At 32.5% G+C, this 20,343-nt stretch overlaps 4 protein-coding genes across 5 annotated transcripts; 2 read left to right on the top strand and 2 right to left on the bottom strand.

Annotated features, from left to right (window-relative positions):
- Positions 1 to 8,153: 8,153 nt before the first annotated feature.
- Positions 8,154 to 12,276, bottom strand: LOC109601899 (low molecular weight phosphotyrosine protein phosphatase 1-like). 2 transcript variants are annotated; one of them, XM_020018196.2, is made up of 4 exons: positions 12,142 to 12,276; positions 11,895 to 12,082; positions 8,712 to 8,873; positions 8,154 to 8,403 (listed from the first exon to the last, which is right to left on the bottom strand). In XM_020018196.2, exons 1-4 carry the CDS (start codon positions 12,176 to 12,178, stop codon positions 8,320 to 8,322), a joined length of 471 nt encoding a protein of 156 aa, XP_019873755.2. In that variant the 5' UTR covers positions 12,179 to 12,276; the 3' UTR covers positions 8,154 to 8,319. The 2 variants fall into 2 exon arrangements, with proteins under 2 accessions (XP_019873755.2, XP_049824474.1); XM_049968517.1 differs by lacking the exons at positions 11,895 to 12,082; positions 12,142 to 12,276 and adding exons at positions 11,509 to 11,696; positions 11,746 to 11,884.
- On the top strand, positions 8,883 to 11,515 carry LOC109601898 (arylsulfatase B). Its single transcript, XM_020018195.2, has 6 exons — positions 8,883 to 9,154; positions 9,634 to 10,026; positions 10,078 to 10,342; positions 10,394 to 10,554; positions 10,606 to 11,341; positions 11,395 to 11,515. The coding sequence occupies exons 1-6, from the start codon at positions 9,032 to 9,034 to the stop codon at positions 11,466 to 11,468; spliced, it is 1,752 nt and encodes a 583-aa protein (XP_019873754.2). The 5' UTR covers positions 8,883 to 9,031; the 3' UTR covers positions 11,469 to 11,515.
- Positions 12,277 to 15,987: 3,711 nt separating the features above from the next.
- LOC109601903 (larval cuticle protein A3A-like) lies at positions 15,988 to 16,574 on the top strand. Its single transcript, XM_020018198.1, has 2 exons — positions 15,988 to 16,020; positions 16,085 to 16,574. Exons 1-2 carry the CDS (start codon positions 16,012 to 16,014, stop codon positions 16,520 to 16,522), a joined length of 447 nt encoding a protein of 148 aa, XP_019873757.1. The 5' UTR covers positions 15,988 to 16,011; the 3' UTR covers positions 16,523 to 16,574.
- A 1,160-nt stretch (positions 16,575 to 17,734) lies between these two features.
- On the bottom strand, positions 17,735 to 18,541 carry LOC109605711 (larval cuticle protein A3A-like). The gene is made up of 2 exons (XM_020018200.2): positions 18,289 to 18,541; positions 17,735 to 18,224 (listed from the first exon to the last, which is right to left on the bottom strand). The coding sequence occupies exons 1-2, from the start codon at positions 18,295 to 18,297 to the stop codon at positions 17,787 to 17,789; spliced, it is 447 nt and encodes a 148-aa protein (XP_019873759.1). The 5' UTR covers positions 18,298 to 18,541; the 3' UTR covers positions 17,735 to 17,786.
- Positions 18,542 to 20,343: the final 1,802 nt, after the last annotated feature.

A 20,343-nucleotide genomic window follows, 5' to 3' on the forward strand; every position in this document is an offset into this window, starting at 1 on the left:
CAAATATTAAATTAATAAATATTTTATTGTTAATTAGAAAATGAAACTAGAAATTAAATAATTTATAAGATAAGTGTCATTAATTTCAGATAAATAATTTATTTGATAAAAATTTGGCAACGTAGAGGAATGTTTGAAGTTAGGTTATGGTAATGACAATGTTGTCCTTATTGTTGCAAAAACTACTGAACTTATCCAATAAATACTGAAGATGAGGTCTAAAACTTTTGTTAAACTTGTCTGTAGAAAGTTTGTAGAAAATTTAGTTGAAAAATAGTTATTTCAAAAAAAGTAATTATCATTATTTTTTTCTGGTACATATTAACAATATTTATAATATTTTATAAATTATAATTAAATTATATTATTTAGTAATTTTCATTTGTTCTTTTAAAAATTTTACCATAATTATTTAGTTTAAATGAAATAACTAAAACATAATTTAATGTAAACACAACAAACATTTATATTCTGAAATATGACTAATAGACGTGAAATGTGAAATCGCAGCCACATAGAACAAGTACTGTTGCAACAAAACCGCCCAGTAAATCAAACGCGATATCACAAGATCAATGTTAATAACATGCATGAGTTAGAAAGACGCCAAACCTAAAACCTAATTAGATGCCGAATATTTTCGACGGAAACAAGCAAATAATATTCTGTTATCGATGCGTGATCTTGTTTCAACAGCGATTTCGAGTTTTGTTCTGGTGTCCGACATTTCGTATTATTGCCTTTCATATGTCCGAACACATCGATTTGTTTTGATTAATTGCCGTATCGATATCCGATTGGGGGACTGGTAAAAAAAATTGTGTCAACTGCGGCAATGGATTTTTTCGCCTTCGATTACTGATTTATACGAGGTGATTCACGTAAGTGATTCATTTGATGTTTATGGAGAACCAATAGAGGAGACATCAATCAATATTTTTCTGAACTATTACAGGTTCAGTCGGAAGTGACATAAATTTTTGTTTCATTACAATGTAACACTTATTGAATTTTTATATTCTAAGTGAAATTCTGGATTTATTGCACTTTGAACTGATTCCCTACCTTCATTTATTTTTGAGGGTTTCACATGTGAAGTGATCAATTTTAAATGTTAACATATTTCTTAAGTCCTGTCCAGTCGAGGGAGGTTATGGAAACCAGGGTTTCCTTGTAGTTCTGGAGTCAAACGTACCCCCATCCATTATCCATATTCTCACTGTCCTAAAAACTAATTTCAGCCAGTCCTATTTCGTCCAGTTTGGCTTTAATTTCAGTTGACGATAAGATTGGATTATTTATTGATTTTGGATTATCAAGTTATCGATTTTCTGTCCAGTTTTTCGAATTTTTTAATAAGGGAAACGATTGACTTATTTAGCCATTTCTTCTTGTTTCTTGTTATAATTTTTCTTACCAGATATACCAGAAAAAGTAATTCAGATTTTTAATCATAGAATTGTAGAAAATATCCACCTCCTCCTCAGAATTGGACCCTTTTATTAAGTAAAAAATTGGACAATAAAGAAAATAAATAATAGACACATAAAGAAATATTTAGAGTCTATAATGGATGAGGTAGAACTTCCCATTTAACATTTTGAAGCATCCTTTGAGTCTCTAATACGATGTGGTCTTACCTTGCCATGAAGAAGCAGGACACTTCTTCTATTAAGTAAGTTATTCAGGGACTTGATAAATTTGCCAGCAATAGACATTTATATTTATCTTTTTGCCCCTTGGTGGGTACTGAATATGTAAAATTCCTCATCCAATCCTCCATACAGACATTAAAATCATCATTCATTTATAGTGTTCCCTTTGAATGAACAGGTTGGACCATTTTGGAAGAAATTAAACAAACTATGTAGCCATGGGACCAGATTGGCGTCCGATTTAGATCCCTCCAAACCCCTAAATTGTGTGAATCACCCCGCATTACGAAAACGCATGTAACTTGTTGCATCAAAAGCACCGAGACGCCGACGAAACGACGCGTCTGTTTCGAATCAGCCTCGCCTCCCAAAAAAAGACGTCATAAAATCGAAAAACGACTCGGGAACAAAAAAATAATGATAATTCGTCCGCAATATGTTCATGTGCTGCGTGTTTTTGTTCGTACGATTTAATTACTATTTTCCGTGTGTTTAAAAATACGCCGTCGTGAGAAGCGCACAAAGAAATTAAAATGAATAATATGGGAGAAATGGGCGAGATGGTAACATGTGCGCCAGAAATGCGGCGGCGTCGGGAAGGGGGAAGGGCCTTAAGATGCTAATGAACCCGAATCCAACCCCCCCGCGCACGCTAAGCGTCCGCTTCCGCTTTTGATAAATGTTGAATAATGATTTTTGGATCTCCGTTTTCCGCGTACGATTTACCATGATTTTTCTTTTTTTCGTTCTGACGGCGAGTTGTCCGGAACACTTGGTCGGTGATTTGTTATTGTTGGTGCTCCTTCCTGAAACTGTTTTGCGGGACAATTACTCAAACACAGGGATGCTACTAAAATTAATATAGATTAAGGGGTGGTTGGGAACATGTTGGGAAAGTGATTTTTTAACTCCGCAATCCTTGTTATTTGTCAAATTACATGCAGACGTTCTTAATTACTCTAGTTTACAAATATTCAGGGGTAAGATATTCTACAGAATTCGCATATGTTAATGTTTTTTTATATATTGTAAGCCCCTTTGAAATATTTGTCACATATTCAACTGTAAATTATTTTTTATGAGGAATTGCTGTGTAACTGAACTACTTTTGTACTTCTTATAATATTTAAAATGCTTCTGTATTAATATTTTTTAACAATTCTTCCATTATAATCTCTTTTAAGAAAACCAAAAACAGCCTCAAATGACAGCCAAGATCTTATGATATTTTCGTTTGACTTCTGTATCAATTCTTAAGCTTTCTATCACAACTTATGGACTTATGGGAGTCTTTAAAGATACATTCTTTAACGTTTTAGATAGATAGATTTAAGAAAACGATGCCAAGATCTTGAAATGTGGGACTTTTAACATCAAAAGCCTAATAATTAAATTTTCATGAAAAGATTCACCATGTTCATCATTTTCAGTTCTAAAATTAGGAGGATTATAATCTAAATTACAGTGCAGGAAATGAATTTTTAAAGACATACTGATATCTACAACCTAGAAATTTAAAACTAGTAAATTCTTAACAATTTCAACCTATTATCATCTCTTTATTGTTTCTGAGAAAATCAAAAATAACAGCCTAAAATGACAACCAAGATCTTAAGTCACCTTATTTTATCTTCTGTACCAAATTTTAATCTTTCTACATCAACTAATGGACTTGGGAGTCTTTAAACATCATTCTTTGAACTCTGTTAGCTTCGATAAAAGCTGGATTAGAACATATTGGTCTTGTTCAGTAAGTTAATATTCTCAACAACAAACTAGTATGACCTCTTATCTGTATCTCCTGATACCTAATCTATCTTAAGAGGAATAGTTTCAGGAAATCAATGATAAGATACTGAAATGCAGGACGTCTACCATATATAATATTCTGAACTTATTGAAATAAAAATTTCAATGATAAGGAAATCAGAAAAATTTGTTATTTAAAAGGTCATGATCATTCTGCTTTTTTCATACAATTTAATAAATATCATAAAAAGTACTATTTTCATTAACCAATATGTGCCCTGAATTACTTTAATTACAAAAACATTACTCAAGCATTTTTTCGTCGATACAAGTGCTGTTTATCAAATGTAAATCCTTCAAAGATTGCCCAATTAATCCCCGTGACATTCCCAATAACCAAACGCGACAATCAACCATCAAAAACCAGTTAATAAACACATAAAACGTAAACGACTGCAACCACAAATTTGTGGCATGCGAGAAAAATGAACGAATAAAAATGGAAAAAAAATGAAGCAATAAAGTTAAATTAGGCGCGACCAAAACTAATAATTACCAAACGTTCGGTAATTATACATCGATAAAAATGTTTATGCTATATATAAGTTATAAGTAACTGTGTATTTCACTTCGGGCAATAATATCGTCTAATCGTTGATTTATGCTAATTCGATTTTTTAAACGCGGCTGTTTGTTAATAGAAACATGGAAATTTAAGTCGATCAACAACATCTGGTTTTGTTCATATTTATAATTTTCTCACATATTTTTTTTTCCATGGCTAGGAACTGTTTAATATTGTGAATATTCAATCTGTTTTTTGTCAGTTACTTTACATACTTTAGTGGCCATAATTATGGCAACTTTTTAACTTGGCCTGTGTGAATTTCTGAGGATGATTAGCTGTTATAATTATTTAATTATGGCTTGCAATGAAACTGTATCATAGGCTTAAGAAGAATTATGATTTAGTGTTACCAGGAGCAAAAGAAACAAGTGGAGGTTATTAAGAATTTATGGCTAAATGAGTTTTTTTCTATATTAATAAAAAATAATTTTCTTGAAGATGGAAGAAGAATTAAAAAAATACATGTGTAAACATGTTTTCAATTCTGTATTCTGTATTTTTCCTATTAATTCTTAAATCCAGTTATATAAACATTATTATTATTATATCAGTTTTAATTTTCTTGGAGATGGAAGAAGAAATAAAACAATACATGTGTAAACTTGTTCTTAATTCTGTAAAATATATTTTCCCTACAAAAATACATTCCAAGCATTTCCTATTAATTGTTAAGTCCAGTTATATTAACATTATTATTATAAATCAGTTTTAATTTTCTTGGACATGGAAGAAGAAATAAAACAATACATGTGTAAACATGTTCTTAATTCTGTAAAATATATTTTCTCTACATTCCAAGCATTTCCTATTAATTGTTAAGTCCAGTTATATTAACATTATTATTATATATCAGTTTTAATTTTCTTGGACATGGAAGAAGAAATAAAACAATACATGTGCAAACATGTTCCTAATTCTGTAAAATATATTTTTCCTACAAAAATACATTCCAGGCATTTCCTATTAATTGTTAAATCCAATTTCATAAATATTATTAATATATACCAGTTTTAATTTTCTTGGAGATAGAAGAAGAAATAAAACAATACATGTTTAAACATGTTTTTAATTCTGTATTCTGTATTTTTCTTACAAAAATACATTCGAGGCATTTCCTATTAATTGTTAAATACAGTTATATAAACATTATTATTATATATCAGTTTTAATTTTCTTGGAGATGGAAGAAGAAATAAGACAATACATGTGTAAACATCTTCTTAATTCTGTAAAATATATTTTTTTTACAAAATTACATTCCAGACATTTCCTATTAATTGTTAAATCCAATTTCATAAATATTATTAATATGTACCAGTTTTAATTTTCTTGGAGATAGAAGAAGAAATAAATTAATACATGTGTAAACATGTTTTTAATTCTGTATTCTGTATCTTTCCTATAAAAATACATTCGAGGCATTTCCTATTAATTGTTAAATACAGTTATATAAACATTATTATTATATATCAGTTTTAATTTTCTTGGAGATAGAAGAAGAAATAAAACAATACATGTGTAAACATGTTCTTAATTCTGTAAAATACATTTTCCCTACAAAAATATATTCCAGGCATTTCTTATTAATTGTTAAATCCAATTTCATAAATATTATTAATATGTACCTGTTTTAATTTTCTTGGGGATAGAAGAAGAAATAAAACAATATATGTGTAAACATGTTTTTAATTCTGTATTCTGTATTTTTCTTACAAAAATACATTCCAGGCATTTCCTATTAATTGTATTAAATGCAATTTCATAAATAATATTAATATATACCAGTTTTAATTTTTTTGAAGATAGAAGAAGAAATAAAACAATACATGTGTAAACATGTTTTTAATTCTGTATAATATATTTACAATTTCATATTTACCATTTAATATATTAACTATATCTAACGTATGTACTAATAAAACGGAGTAAAAACATCTGTTCCTCCACAAAAAATCAATTATTCACGTTTTCTCACGAAAGGGTTGAAAACGCCACACACACAAAAATGCGTTTTAATAACATCCCAACCGACGAATGAGTTTCATATTTCTTCGACCCTTCCAGGTAGAAATCGGACGTTTTTTTTAAAAAAACCCGGTATAATTAATCATCCACGTAAATAATTAATCCGTGTTCTCATGCATGAATTTCGACGATTGTCGATAAGTGATTTATCGGTTTTCAAAAAAAAAAAAAGGGTTGCTTCGGTGCATATTTAATGACCCCCCTTTCTTTTCACTCGATTTTTTACACCCGTATGCTTTGATGCCATTAATAATTCCGATTCATAATTAAAGTTTTTAAGTGACTGGAATTATTTTTGATGGTTTTTAAGGAGGACGAGCGTAGGGTTCGGCTGTGGGTGATGTTTTGTGCCGAAACGATTCGAAATGCTCTAATTGCGTGGATACTTCTATTTGCGCAATTATGCGGGGTTCGAGCGGTTATTAAAGTGTGCCGGATTCGTGCGGGTAATTGTTACGTTTTAAGAATTGCTCACCTGTTGATTTGAAGATGAGACTTTGACTTAAAACAGGCTAAGCACGCGACATCTATTTGTATTTCTTAAACTAACTGTTACTTACTACAGGTAACAATTATATTAAATGTATAAATTGTACAATAAAAATGATAATTGTTTAAAAATAATGCATTTTAATTGTAATTAAAATAAATGTAATTAAAATTTATAATTTGATACATATTTAATATAGTTTACAAAATTTTCTTATAGATGGCGCCAGTGTAGCTTTTACAGTTTTATTCTTCTTCATATACATTAGTTTATGATGTGGTTCACAGATGGAATCAGTGAACAATGATGTCTTTTAAGATGTATATACAGAGATTATCCATGTGGCGTCATCTATGAATGAATATCGTAACTAAATACAGGTTTTTAATTTTATTTTAATATTAAACACTGTTAAGAAATATTATTAAATACAATTACAAACAAATTATGTAACTTTTATACTGAATATATAAATAATTTTTAATCCAATATATTTTTAATTTTCTTGGAAATGGAAGAACGAATAAAACAATATAGGCGTAAACTTGTTTTTAATTCTGTATAATATATTTTCCCTACAAATATACAGTTCAGGCATTTTCTATTAATTCTTAAATATAATTAGACAAATATTATAATTATATGCCAGTTTTATTTTTCTTGGAGACCGAGGAAGAAATAAAACAATACATGTGTAAACATGTTTTTAATTGTGTGTTATATAATTCCCTACAAAAATACATTTCAAGCATTTTCTATTAATTTTTAAATCCAATTATATAAATATTATTATTACACACCAGTTTAAATTTTCTTCGATATGGAAGAAGAAATAAAACAATACATGTGTAAACATGTTTTTAATTCTGTATAATATATTTTTCCTACAAAAATATATTTCACGCATTTTCTATTAATTCTTAAATATAACTACATAAATATTATTATTATTATATACAAGATTGCAGATCGAGGAAGAAATAAAATAATACATATGTAAACATGTTTTTAATTCTGTATAATATATTTTCTGTAAAAAATACATTTCAGGCATTTTATATTATTTGTTCATTCTAATTACTTAAATATTATTATTATATACCAATTTTAATTTTCTTGGAGATCGAAGAAAAAATAAAACAATACATGTGTAAACATGTTTAAAAATCTCTATAATATATTTTCCATACAAAGATACCTTTCAGACATTTTCTATTAATTGTTAAATCCAATTACATAAATATTATTATTACATGTTATATCAGTTTTAACTTTTTTGTAGATGAAAGAAGAAATAAAACAATATATGTGTAAACATGTTTTTAATGCTGTATATTATATTTTTCATACAAAAATACATTTCAGGCATTTTTTATTATGTGTTAAATCCAATTACATAATTATTATTATATACCACTTTTAATTTTGTTGGAGATGGAAGAAGAAACAAAACATTACATGTGTAAACATGTTTTTAATTCTGTATAATATATTTTCAAAAATACATTTAAAGCATTTTCTGTTAATTATTTATTAGAATGATTATTATTGTTATATACCAGTGTTAATTTTATTGGGGATGGGAGAAGAAATGAAACGATACATGTGTAACCATGTTTTTAATTCTGTATAATATATTTTCTCTACAAAAATACATTTCGAGCATTTCCTATTAATTGCTAAATCAAATTACATTAAATATTATTATTATATACCAGTTTTAATTTCCTTGGAAGTGAAAGAAGAAATAATCAATTAACCCATAGTATTATTTAAGCTGCATATTTGTCTAAAAATGCGTTACATGCCCTCAAACATTGTTCGTAGCATTTTTCGAAACCTTTGCTGTCGTTGTCCTGAAAAATTAAACGACAATTTATGATTGAAAAATTTAGTAGATCAAAGGTTAACAGTTTATCACTGATAGTGGATAAATTAAATTGATATTTTGTGACTGTGCATTTTATTTATTACGTTTTAAAATAAACCAATTTCAGCTAACTTTTGAATTTATACAATAACTAAAACTAGTCTTTGGTTAATTAAGACAACTTGTTTGTATTAATAAGTTGTAAACAGGACCAAAACAATTTAGATGATGTTATTAAACCTGCTTAACTTTTGGTAACAGTATAAATTATGCATATTTAGCATAAATACTTACATAGTAAGGATCACGAATGATCCTGTCGCCTGTGGGATCGAAGTCGCCCAAAAGCAATATTTCCGCCTTGCTCCCCTGTGGCTTTTGGCCCTTTAAATTCGAAATATTATTCTCGTCCATGCCGAAAATGTAGTCGTACTCGAAAAAGTCCTCATCCTCGATCTGTAATCAATTAAAACAACGCATCAATCAACGTTGTGCAGGTGGATTTACCATTTAGTTGTGCCAGTCGGCGATAAACGCACGCATTTAATGCACGCTCCCACAATTTTAAATGTTACAAATTGGTCGGACTCGTGATAAGACGGTCGCATATTTAAATGTATAGTGTTGGGACGAACGAAATGTGGTCTGTGCATTTAATTTGGGTGGTTTTCTTCGTCAATTTTCACGGCGGATTCGCCGGAAAACCGCACGTGATCATGATCATCGCCGACGATTTGGTACGTGTGTTTGTTGTGCGTGAAGAAATCAGGAAATAAAACGTTGTTTACCTTCAGTTATATACGTAAACATGTGTGTTTCGTAACTGGTGCATTTATTCTTAATTTTTATTAGTTTTGTTAAGTAATTTATATATGTTGATAAGGCGAGATTCAATAATAAATCTATTATTATCACAGTCCGACTAGAAGTCGGCTTATAGCAGTGGGAATGTGTACATACACTTCTGGTCATTACACAGCAACTTTTTAACATTTTCTTGGTCTATAAAATGTTACATATCTTTTTCAAAATTGGATTTTTAATGATTAAATCTTTATATATCTTCTCATATATATAATATATTTTTTTTCTAAAAAGGTCTAATGAACAAAATCTAAATAAATTCCAAATTTTGACCATCTATTTATAAAAATATTGTACAAGTTGACTTCTATTCGAAAATTCCTTTGTTAATATTCCATCCCTTATGTTCCAGGGGTGGAACGACGTCGGTTTCCACGGCTCAAACCAAATCCCGACCCCCAACATAGACGCCCTAGCCTACAACGGCGCAATCCTGAACCGCTTTTACACCCAACACACCTGCACCCCGTCCAGATCAGCCCTGATGACCGGCAACTACCCCATACGCACGGGCATGCAGGGTTTCCCCATCAAAGGCGGCGAAAATCGTTCCTTGCCCGAGAACATGCCCACGCTGCCGCAGCGAATGAAGGAGCTGGGCTACAAGACCCATCTGGTTGGTAAGTGGCATCTGGGGCACGGCCACAGGAACAGCACCCCCAACATGAAGGGTTTCGATTCGTTCTACGGCTACTGGAACGGGCTCATCAGCTATGTGGATTATAAGCTGCAATTTGGATCAATTGTAAACGTTTTTAACTAATAAATTATCACATTAATGGTTGAGTAATTTTAGGACGGTGATCATGGTGTTGATTTGCACGATAATTTGTCTCCAGCTGAGGACTTCCAAGGGAAATATGCGACTCATTTATTTACCCAAAAGACTGTTAGTATTATTGAACAGCATCCCGAAAATGAGCCCTTGTTTTTAATATTGTCCCACCTAGCTGGGCATACTGGTAATGAAGAGAATGGCAACTCATTAACAGCGGCAGACTTAGATGAAACCAACCGAAAGTTTGCCTACATATCTGATAAAAGACGAAGGAACTACACAGGTAAACGATTCTTGTCATCCTTTACCCCTAAGTCTTAAGTTACAATTTAAGATATTGTGTTCGAGCTGGACAAATCAGTGGGTCAGGTCGTACAGACTCTATCCGCAAAGAAAATGCTCCAAAACTCAGTGATCATATACCTGCACGACAACGGGGCACAAACCAGCGGTGGCCTGCACGAAAACTTCGGTTCAAACTGGCCCCTACGAGGCGTACGTACCCTCCACTTTAATATACCCCCTTAATAACCCCCCAGTTTGCAGCAAAAGTTCTCGCTTTTCGAAGGAGCAGTGCGGGGCACCTGCGTCGTCTACGCCCCCTCAATCCCCGAGGGTTACATAAACAACGAACTGATGCACATCACCGACTGGCTGCCCACCTTGTACGCCCTCGGAGGCGGCGACCTGAGCCGCCTGGGACAAATAGACGGCGTCAACCAGTGGCCCAGCATCCAATCCAACGTCCCGTCCAACAGAACAGACGTCCTGGTCAACATCGACGAAGTCCTGCAGTACTCCAGCTACATATCGTACGGGGGACAGTACAAACTGGTCAACGGGTCGTACCCGGGCGGCCAGTACGACGGGTACACCGGCGAAACGGGCCGGGGATCTGAGGTGCCCGTTTACAATCCGGAGAACGTCCTGCAAAGCACCACCAACGTACTGATAAACAATTTGAAGGCTAATCGGTTGAATTCCAGTACTGTTACGAGGATTCGCAGCCAACTGGACATATCTGCGTGCAGGCCGTTCAATTACATCACTAAATGGGACTGTAAGAACCTGTGCCTGTTTGATTTGTTCAAGGATCCATGCGAGACGTCGAACATTATCATGTTTCGCCCGGATTTGGGGCGGGAGTTGTCCGAAAATATGCACTACTACTGGGGGCAACTGGTGCCCCAGGCTTTGAACCCGGTGGATGAGAAGGCCAACCCCAAGTTGTGTGACGGGCATTATTTTAACTGGCTTGAGGAAGATGGATGTAAATCACATGGTACTACAGTAGATTAAATTAACTATCTCCCAGTAATTGCGACTCTTTTTAAGGTTCTGGTGGAGGTGTCAAGCAGTTTACCAAGTTGACCTTAGGAATGTATTTTGTATTAGCTAGATTATTGTAATTAAGTACTATTTATTGCTGGTGGATTTATTATATAGTACCTGTCTAGCCGTGTTATCATATTTAATGTTGTATTTATGCATAACTTGTCTGGCTCTTGGCTCTGGAAGACAACCAATATTCCAATCAGCCAAACCAGCACTGTCAATTCTCCATTTGTTGGTCAGGCCCCTCTGTTCAACTAAATGTCTGAACAAACCTTCAGCTATTGGTGACCGACAGGTGTTGCCTGAAATAGAATGACAACTGGTGCTATTGGACTATTGTTTTAAACATACCTAAACAAACAAACAAAGCTCCCTTTTTATCATCCATTTTTGCTAAATCAGCAATGATTTAACAAGATAACCTATCAGTTATAAACGTACAGACATTAGTTTAATTACAGTTGATTTATTAATTTAAATAAGACTTAACTATTGTGTACCTGTCTGGCTCTGTTGCTGTATTTAATGTTGTATTTTTGCATGACGTTTCTGGCTCTTGAATCTGGCAAGTTTCCAGCGTGCCACCCACCCAAACCGGCACTATCGATCTTCCATTTGTCGCTCAGGCCTCTTTCGTTGACTAAATGTTGGAATACACCTTCGGCGATCGGTGACCGACAAATGTTACCTAAAAGCGTTGACACACTTTGTAATTAGTAGATTTGGGATTGTTGTTTGTTAATGTACCTAAACACACGAACAAGGCGCCCTTTTTCTCAGACATTTTCGTCGTTTAATAAGATAACCTATCTTATTCGGATTTCATAACCTCCACAGAATGTTTATGACATTGAACGAGTAACGGGGGAGAAAAAATTTGATAACAAACTACGATTATTCGTAAATCTTATAAAATTTTTTGCTAGGACCGCTTACGATGTTCTGTTATCCCGATACTTTGCGATTTAATTTATGTAAAATTCTGATTCTCTGATTTAATTTTGGCCACTTAAAGACCGGACGTCGGTTCACCGACTAACAAAACTCATCTCGACTGATCGGGTTCGTTGTAGACCCCTTGTACAAAAGTTAAAGTACGAGAATTTGTAAAAGGAATCCATAAAATTGAGGAGTTCTTCAAACAAGTTGATGACAGCTTTTTTGGCGGCAATATTTTAAACTATGTACTAGTTTGAGGCGCTGACGCTAGAGTCACTACGGGGTGTCCTGTAATATCACTATTGTGTATTCACATAAAGTACATGTGACTGCCTTATGTATGCCATTTATCAGATTTTAAATTTGTATATTGTTTTATATGAGTGTTTAGCAACATAACATGGTTCAAACAATATTTTCGAATGAACAGATTAGACAGGTCTACTACAGGTATAATTTTAACCATTTAATCTGGATAATTGTATATATTTTATGTTATAATTGATGCAAATCTAATGTATGTAAACATCTTGGTATAATCCGCAATTCATTTGTTACGTTAAAACGATTCAATTATTAAAATGTTTTTTTCCACGGCGTAACCATGGTTGCCTATCCTATTTTATATATTGTATAGATTTGAAATATAATGTTAGTATGTAATCTTTGGAATTATATTTTAAATTTGTATATTGTTTTATATTTGTTTTTTTGTAAATTGTAATAAGTCATTTAATTTAATTTTTAACTAATATATAAATGACCTCATATTTTAACTTCTTCTGATTATATCTGAACAATATTTACTTTTAAACAAATATTTAAATGGCCAATGGCTGTGGATAGTTTAACATTCCCTAAAAAGAATTTAAGAAATAATAGTAGAGTTACTACTATCCCTCAATAACCAATAATAGTTTGAATGGAGTATAGTGACGATACGTTTTATTTGATTGCAAATTTAATAAATATTTTATAAAATAAATAATACAAGAATGACACAATGTGCATGATTTTCCGTTATATCAGATTTTTTTAATACTGTTATAAACACATTAAAAGGGTATTTAAAATTTAAATATAGTGACGTGGCAACGTCGCAAATCTGACAAATTATATGTTTTCCAGGTATCATAGTAGCAGAGAAATACGTCCACCACTAGAATTAAGTTATTGTCAAGCGTCAGAGAGAAACAGAGAGACATCCAGTGTTTCGTATTATACACAGGTGAGTAAACATAACCACAATTAATAACAGGGTGTTTTGTTTATGTACAATTTGATATTAAAAATATTTTAAAGTGAATTCTACGTTTACATACTTCTTATATAACCCAAAATAACTTTTTGAAATCAGCAATTTTTAACATGTAAGTTCTGCATTTGTCTACTGAAATGTCTTGGCTCAGCAAGGGTGATTTGGAATATTGAACAATTAGTTAAGATTGTACAAAAAGGACTATTTAACATAGTTGCATTAAGGAAAATTTTAAAGTATGTAGTTTGAATAGTTTGTGGTATAGCACCATAAATATAGTATTTATAAAAACCAATAATAATATATTAATTAATTCACTTTACAGTTTTTTTCAAACCGAGCTTCACCACAAATCATAAAATGCAGAGAAATATAGATGATGAGACACGCAATAGAATTATATCTCTCAGTGATGAAGGATATAATATATCTCAAATAGCTCGAGAGCTTAATATTTCGGTAAGCAGAATGTATACATAACTTTATTATAGATATATATATATATATATATATATATATATTATAATAGGAATATAAGAATCATTAGATACTTATAATTATATAATTTCATATTTAAAACATCAATAATACACAGTAATGATTATACATTTTCATTAGAAAAAATAATGTAATAACTGCTTATATTCCTATTTCTGAATTGACATGGTTTTAATATTTAAAGAAACTCAACAATTTTTAGAGAATCACTGTAAGACGGTGGATCCGAAATTACTCAACACAAAAGCGTGTAACGCGATTACCTAGCAGTGGAAGGAAGCCATTGCTAAACAAGGATCATCGGCAGATACTCGCCTATATTTATACCACAAATGGATCCCTTGGAACGTCGAATGTGGCTAAAGAGTTTGGCGTGTCCACCACTACCATAAGGCGCGCCCTACATGGAGAGGGATTCTATAGTAGAGTAGCTCTGTCTGATTCCGATAAACGTGTAAGATTGGAATTTTGCCAGGAATATTTAAATTTTAACTGGCAAAATACAATATTTTCTGACCAAAAATCTTTTCATTTCACCTTAGATGGGCCACAGCGACGGAAAAAAGATGGGGAGCAGTGCGACGAGAATGACGTCGTACCCAATAAACAATCCGGTAAAATAACCCTGAAAGTGTGGGGGTGGATGAGCGATGCAGGTCCAGGCGAACTGGTTATTGTTAATCACAAAGCTAATTCTAATAATTATTTGGACGTTCTCAACAATGTCATGTTGCCGTCCGTTCGTACGCTTTACCCTGCTGATGAAATGGAGGTAATTAATTTTGTTGACGGCAATTGCCCCTTAAATCGAGCTCCTATCGTGAAGAAGTGGTTTGCGGCCCACAAAGATATAAATAGAGTACCATTGCCTCCTAAGTCGCCGGATCTTAACCCAATGGAAAATCTTTGGGGGCTAGTGGGACAAATGTGGGAGAACTACAACGAACGGACGGCTGAGGACCCGTATCAACAGTGCCTCCACATATGGGATGAATTACGGACTCAAAACTGTTGCACAAATATTGTTAATTCGATGAGGGAACGATTAGAAGCTGTAATAGCCGCTGATGGCGGCTACACAAAATTTTGTTAAATTATTTGTTGTTGTTGTATTTATTATTTGTGTATTTTTTTATTTAATTAAATTTTGTATATTTTAAATTTTGCTTTGTATGTTATATGAGATCTAGTAATATGTCTCATATTTCATCTTCTTCTCATTCTACCTGAGTAATATTTTTAAGCATAATATTTAAATAGTCATTGTCAAATATTAAGATAAAATAATTTAAATTACCTTTAACATAACATTAGTTTAAATATAGCACTTTTATACTCTCCTATTTTAGAAGACTTATTAATTACTGTTTTAAAATTGAGATAATACAATAATTAAATGAAATAAAACGCTAAATTATCTTAAACATAAGCACAAAGATTAAATGTAGCAATGAAACTATTCAGATATAATATAAAATAAAATAATATCAAAATAACTTGATAATAATAAAATAAAATAAATTATAATATATATGTCAAATTATGTTAAACACATACAGATAAGTATAAAAGTATCTTTTGATTTTAGAAAACAATCATGTAATAATTCTCGTCTACATCTTATTACATGTTTCTCTTCTGACATTCCACAAAACATTAATTAATTGATTGCTCAAAGTATCAAAATTTTCAACATTTCAAAAAGACTTATTATTGCTTTTAATTTTGTTTTTAATTGTTTTCTGATTTAACTCATTATCCTAATAAATTATACATTAAAAAATAATTTAGAAATGGAAATAATAGATTTTAAATTAATAATTTATTACTAAAAATGATTCTATATACACTCCCTAAAAATCTGTATATAAATAGGAAGCAATAAGCCCAATCTTCACTCCACAGTCCAATTCACATTAACCATGTTTAAGGTAAGTGTAATGAAGTAAATAGTTTATTAGACTATTGGAAGACTTACTTTTTATTTTGTATTAGGTTACAATAATTGTTGGACTCTTGGCGCTGACCCAGGCCAGCCATATTCCCCTCGCTCCTTTAGGATATGACTACCCAGCCGTTCCACTCCAGGCAAGATTGCAACCCGTCGTAGTTCCAGCCACGTCAACCATAATTTCGAAACCACCAGCACACTATGACTACGGATACACCGTAAGCGACCCGTATTCAGGTGACCACAAGAGCGCCTACGAAACTCGTCGTGGAGACGCTGTGGCCGGAAGCTACTCCTTCTTGGACGCCAGCGGTACCAAGCACACCGTAGATTACACAGCCGACGCAGCTCACGGTTTCAACGCCAACGTCCACAAGGAGCCCGCTAAGGTGGTTGTGGCGGCCCCGTCAGTTGTTCGTGCAGTTTCAGCACCTGGGGCACCTATTCGTTGGCAAGATCTTCTCCCATATTTCCCAGGTTAATCATGTTTTTGAACTAATGCTGGTCAAGAAATAAACATTTTTTTCTTCTCTATTGCTTTGTTATTGTATTACTGGCAGCCGTGTACCTCTAGCTTCTTCTGGAAGATACGTCTATGAGTATCCAGTCATCCCATTCAATTAAAGGCTTGAACATAATGTAATTCCTCTTCATTTGAAACTCCTTTTAATGGGAAGAGGTGAATGAAAGTTATTGGTATCAGAAATTTAGAAGGAAGAAGGCTTAATTGCTGAATTGTGGTTGACAACCACTGTTCATTTTAGGAATATTTTACATTTGAGGAGCTTTAGGAGAAACTTTAGAAAAATTTTTATTTAGATATTCTTCCTTATGGGGCATGTCCTCTTTGCTTCCAAATTTTAAGTATCTATTTTAAAAGCACTATGAATATTAATTCATCAATTTTAAAAACCAATATGTCTTCAACTATATTTATTTGTCTCTTTATAAAGGAAAATAAATAAAAAAGTAGTCTGAATTGCCTATATTCAAAAGAAGAAACTCTCCTCAAACAAAATTCGTTCTCCATTCACCATTCAGGTGTAAATTGAGATGCCTATAGTAAATCTTCACTCACAAACCATTTATAAACAATAACATTGCATATGCATGGAAGATTTATTTATATTAACAATAAACACACACGGCTAAAACTTTTAAATCCGTTTTTAGTTCATGGCGAACTACAAAAGTTTTATTAATCTCTGCGCAAAAAAAAAATGAAATAATCACTGTGAGGCCTCCAATAATAACCTTCCTTCGCTTTAATTAACTGCAACTGTGTATTAAATTATGTTTAATAGTTCATAGTTGCGTTCAATTTTTATGGCTTAATAATTGATGATTTCGTGGGAAATGTTTGCCGTTGTTCTTGTTATTGTTTAAAGAATAGTAAGAAAAGAGATCAGGAAAACAATTAAAATTTCATGAGGTAATTCCTGGATAAAAAATGTCTTCAAGTACCTTAACTTCTTTCTAAAAACGTCTCCATTTTAAAGGATCTCTAAATTTCTCACACCAATAACTTCCATTCGTCTCCCTCCATCAAAAGGAGTTTCAAATGAGGATCAACGACAAGTTGCCACACATGTGCGTCCAAGATGTTCAAGCCTTTAATTGAATGGATACTCATAAACGTATCTTCCAGAAGGAGCTAGAGGTTCACGGCTGCCAGTAATACAATAACAAAGCAATAAAGAAGAAAAAAATGTTTATTTTTTGACCAGCATTAGTTCAAAAACACGATTAACCTGGGAAATATGGGAGAAGATCTTGCCAACGAATAGGTGCCCCAGGTGCTGAAACTGCACGAACAACCGACGGGGCCGCCACAACCACCTTAGCGGGCTCCTTGTGGACGTTGGCGTTGAAACCGTGAGCTGCGTCGGCTGTGTAATCTACGGTGTGCTTGGTACCGCTGGCGTCCAAGAAGGAGTAGCTTCCGGCCACAGCGTCTCCACGACGAGTTTCGTAGGCACTCTTGTGGTCACCTGAATACGGATCGCTTACGGTGTATCCGTAGTCATAGTGGGCTGGTGGTTTCGAAATTATGGTTGATGTGGCTGGAACTACGACAGGTTGCAGCCTTGTCTGGAGTGGAACGGCTGGATAGTCATATCCTAAAGGAGCGAGGGGAATATGACTGGCCTGGGTCAACGCCAAGAGTCCAACAATTATTGTAACCTAATACAAAATAAAAAATAAGTCTTCTAATTGTTTAATAAACTATTTAGTTCAGTACACTTACCTTAAACATGGTTAATGTGTATTGGACTGTGAAGTGAAGATTGGGCTTATTGTTTCCTATTTATATACATATTTTTGGGGAGTGTATATAGAATCATTTTTTAGTAATAAATTATTAATTTAAAATCTATTATTTCCATTTCTATTAATTATCTTTTAATGTACAATTTATTGGGATAATGATTTAAATCAGAAAACAATTAAAAACAAGATTAAAAACAATAAGTCTTTTTGATATCTTGAAAATTTTGCTACTTTGAGCAGTCAATTAATTAATGTTTTGTGGAACGCCAGAAGAGAAACATTTAATAAGATACAGACGTGAATTATTATATATTTGTGTTCTAAAATTAAAAAGGTACTTTTATACTACATTTATACTTACATATCTGTATGTATTTAACATAATTTGACATGTGTGTTATATTTTATTTTATTTAATTTTTGAATTGTCTATTTTTAAATAACATTTAATATGTCTTCTAAAAGATAAAGGAGCTACATTTCAATTTTGTATTTAAGATAATTTTACATATTTTAAATATATACATTTTTATTAACTATTTACTATGTAATTTTTGTGATTTTAATTAACCATGAGTTGAAATACAACAATAATATAGGCTATAAAAAATCTTACAGACATATTCAAATAGAATCTTCCTTCAACCACGTTTGAATACATCAAACGATTAATAAATTACCCAATTTTATAACAATTAATCAAACATCGTCCCACAACGGAGGCACGAATACTTTTTTTTTGGTCTTCTCACTCCGTCCACGGTAAAATTCCTTCGGTACACGAGACCGTCGCCAAAAAAATCGGCCCGAAATCCGTCAAAATGTCAAGGAAATCGTCCGGAATGGTTTCGCGCGAATAAATTATGCCGAAAAGTCGCGTGTGTGTGTATGCAGATGGTCTTCGCATCGGCGTTGGAATTTCGGGCCGTCGCCGGACCGCCAGCCGCAAGTCCGGGTTGCGGCGCCGCGACACCGTTCGACCAAAGTTCACCGCTTCGTTCCTCTCTCGCCGTCGTTTCGGCATTCCGCGCATTCCGGGGCCTGTTCGCACCCCGAAAACGGGGCGAAACGGTCGGCGGTGCGACGAAACAAGACCGACCGCAGAGTTTACGAAGATCTAAGATCTGATCGCGTTATAAATAAATAAATTTCAACGAAGCAAAAACTGCTTTTCAAGGTGTTTTCGTGGCAATGATTCACTGCAATTAAATGCACAATTTGCATGTTGGTGGTGGATTATATAAATTATGTGGGCCATTGTTTTCCTTGTCGCTGCCCGATTTGGTGTTTTTTGCGGTTTGTTTTCTTTTAATTGTTTATTCGAGACACGGCCACATAATATTGTTGTTGCCGATTTTCCATGTAAATTTCGTTGCTTTTGTTAATTGACAGAACGTTTGTTTACTCATCAGTGCAATAAATTAGCAACAGATAAGGCAATTAATAATTTACTTTCTGAGTATTTGTTTATTTGTGAAATGTTTTATGAAACGTTTATTAATCTTATCTTTGTGACTGTTTTTACATAAAAACCTCACATCTTAATTTTAAATTTAAAGGACACACAATAGCTGTTTATAAATTTGAAGCAATTCGAAAATTAAATGAAATGAAATATGTTAAATTATTTTAAACATAAACACAAAGCTTAAATGTAGCACTTTTATACTTCCCAATTATAGAAGATATGTTAATTGTTATTTAAAAATTGAGATAATTCAACAATTAAATAAAATAAATATGTTAAATTATCTTAAACATAAACACAAAGCCTTAAATGTAGCAGTTTTATACTTCCTAATTATAGAAGACATGTTAATTGTTATTTAAAAATTGAGATAATTCAAAAGTTAAATAAAATAAATATGTTAAATTATCTTAAACATAAACACAAAGGTTAAATGTAGCACTTTTACACTTCCTCATTATAGAAGACATGTTAATTGTTATTTAAAAATAGAGATAATTCAAAAGTTAAATAAAATAAATATGTTAAATTATCTTAAACATAAACACAAAGCTTAAATGTAGC

This window comes from Aethina tumida, chromosome 6 (genome assembly GCF_024364675.1).
Source record: "Aethina tumida isolate Nest 87 chromosome 6, icAetTumi1.1, whole genome shotgun sequence".
Taxonomy (NCBI): Eukaryota; Metazoa; Arthropoda; class Insecta; order Coleoptera; family Nitidulidae; genus Aethina; species Aethina tumida.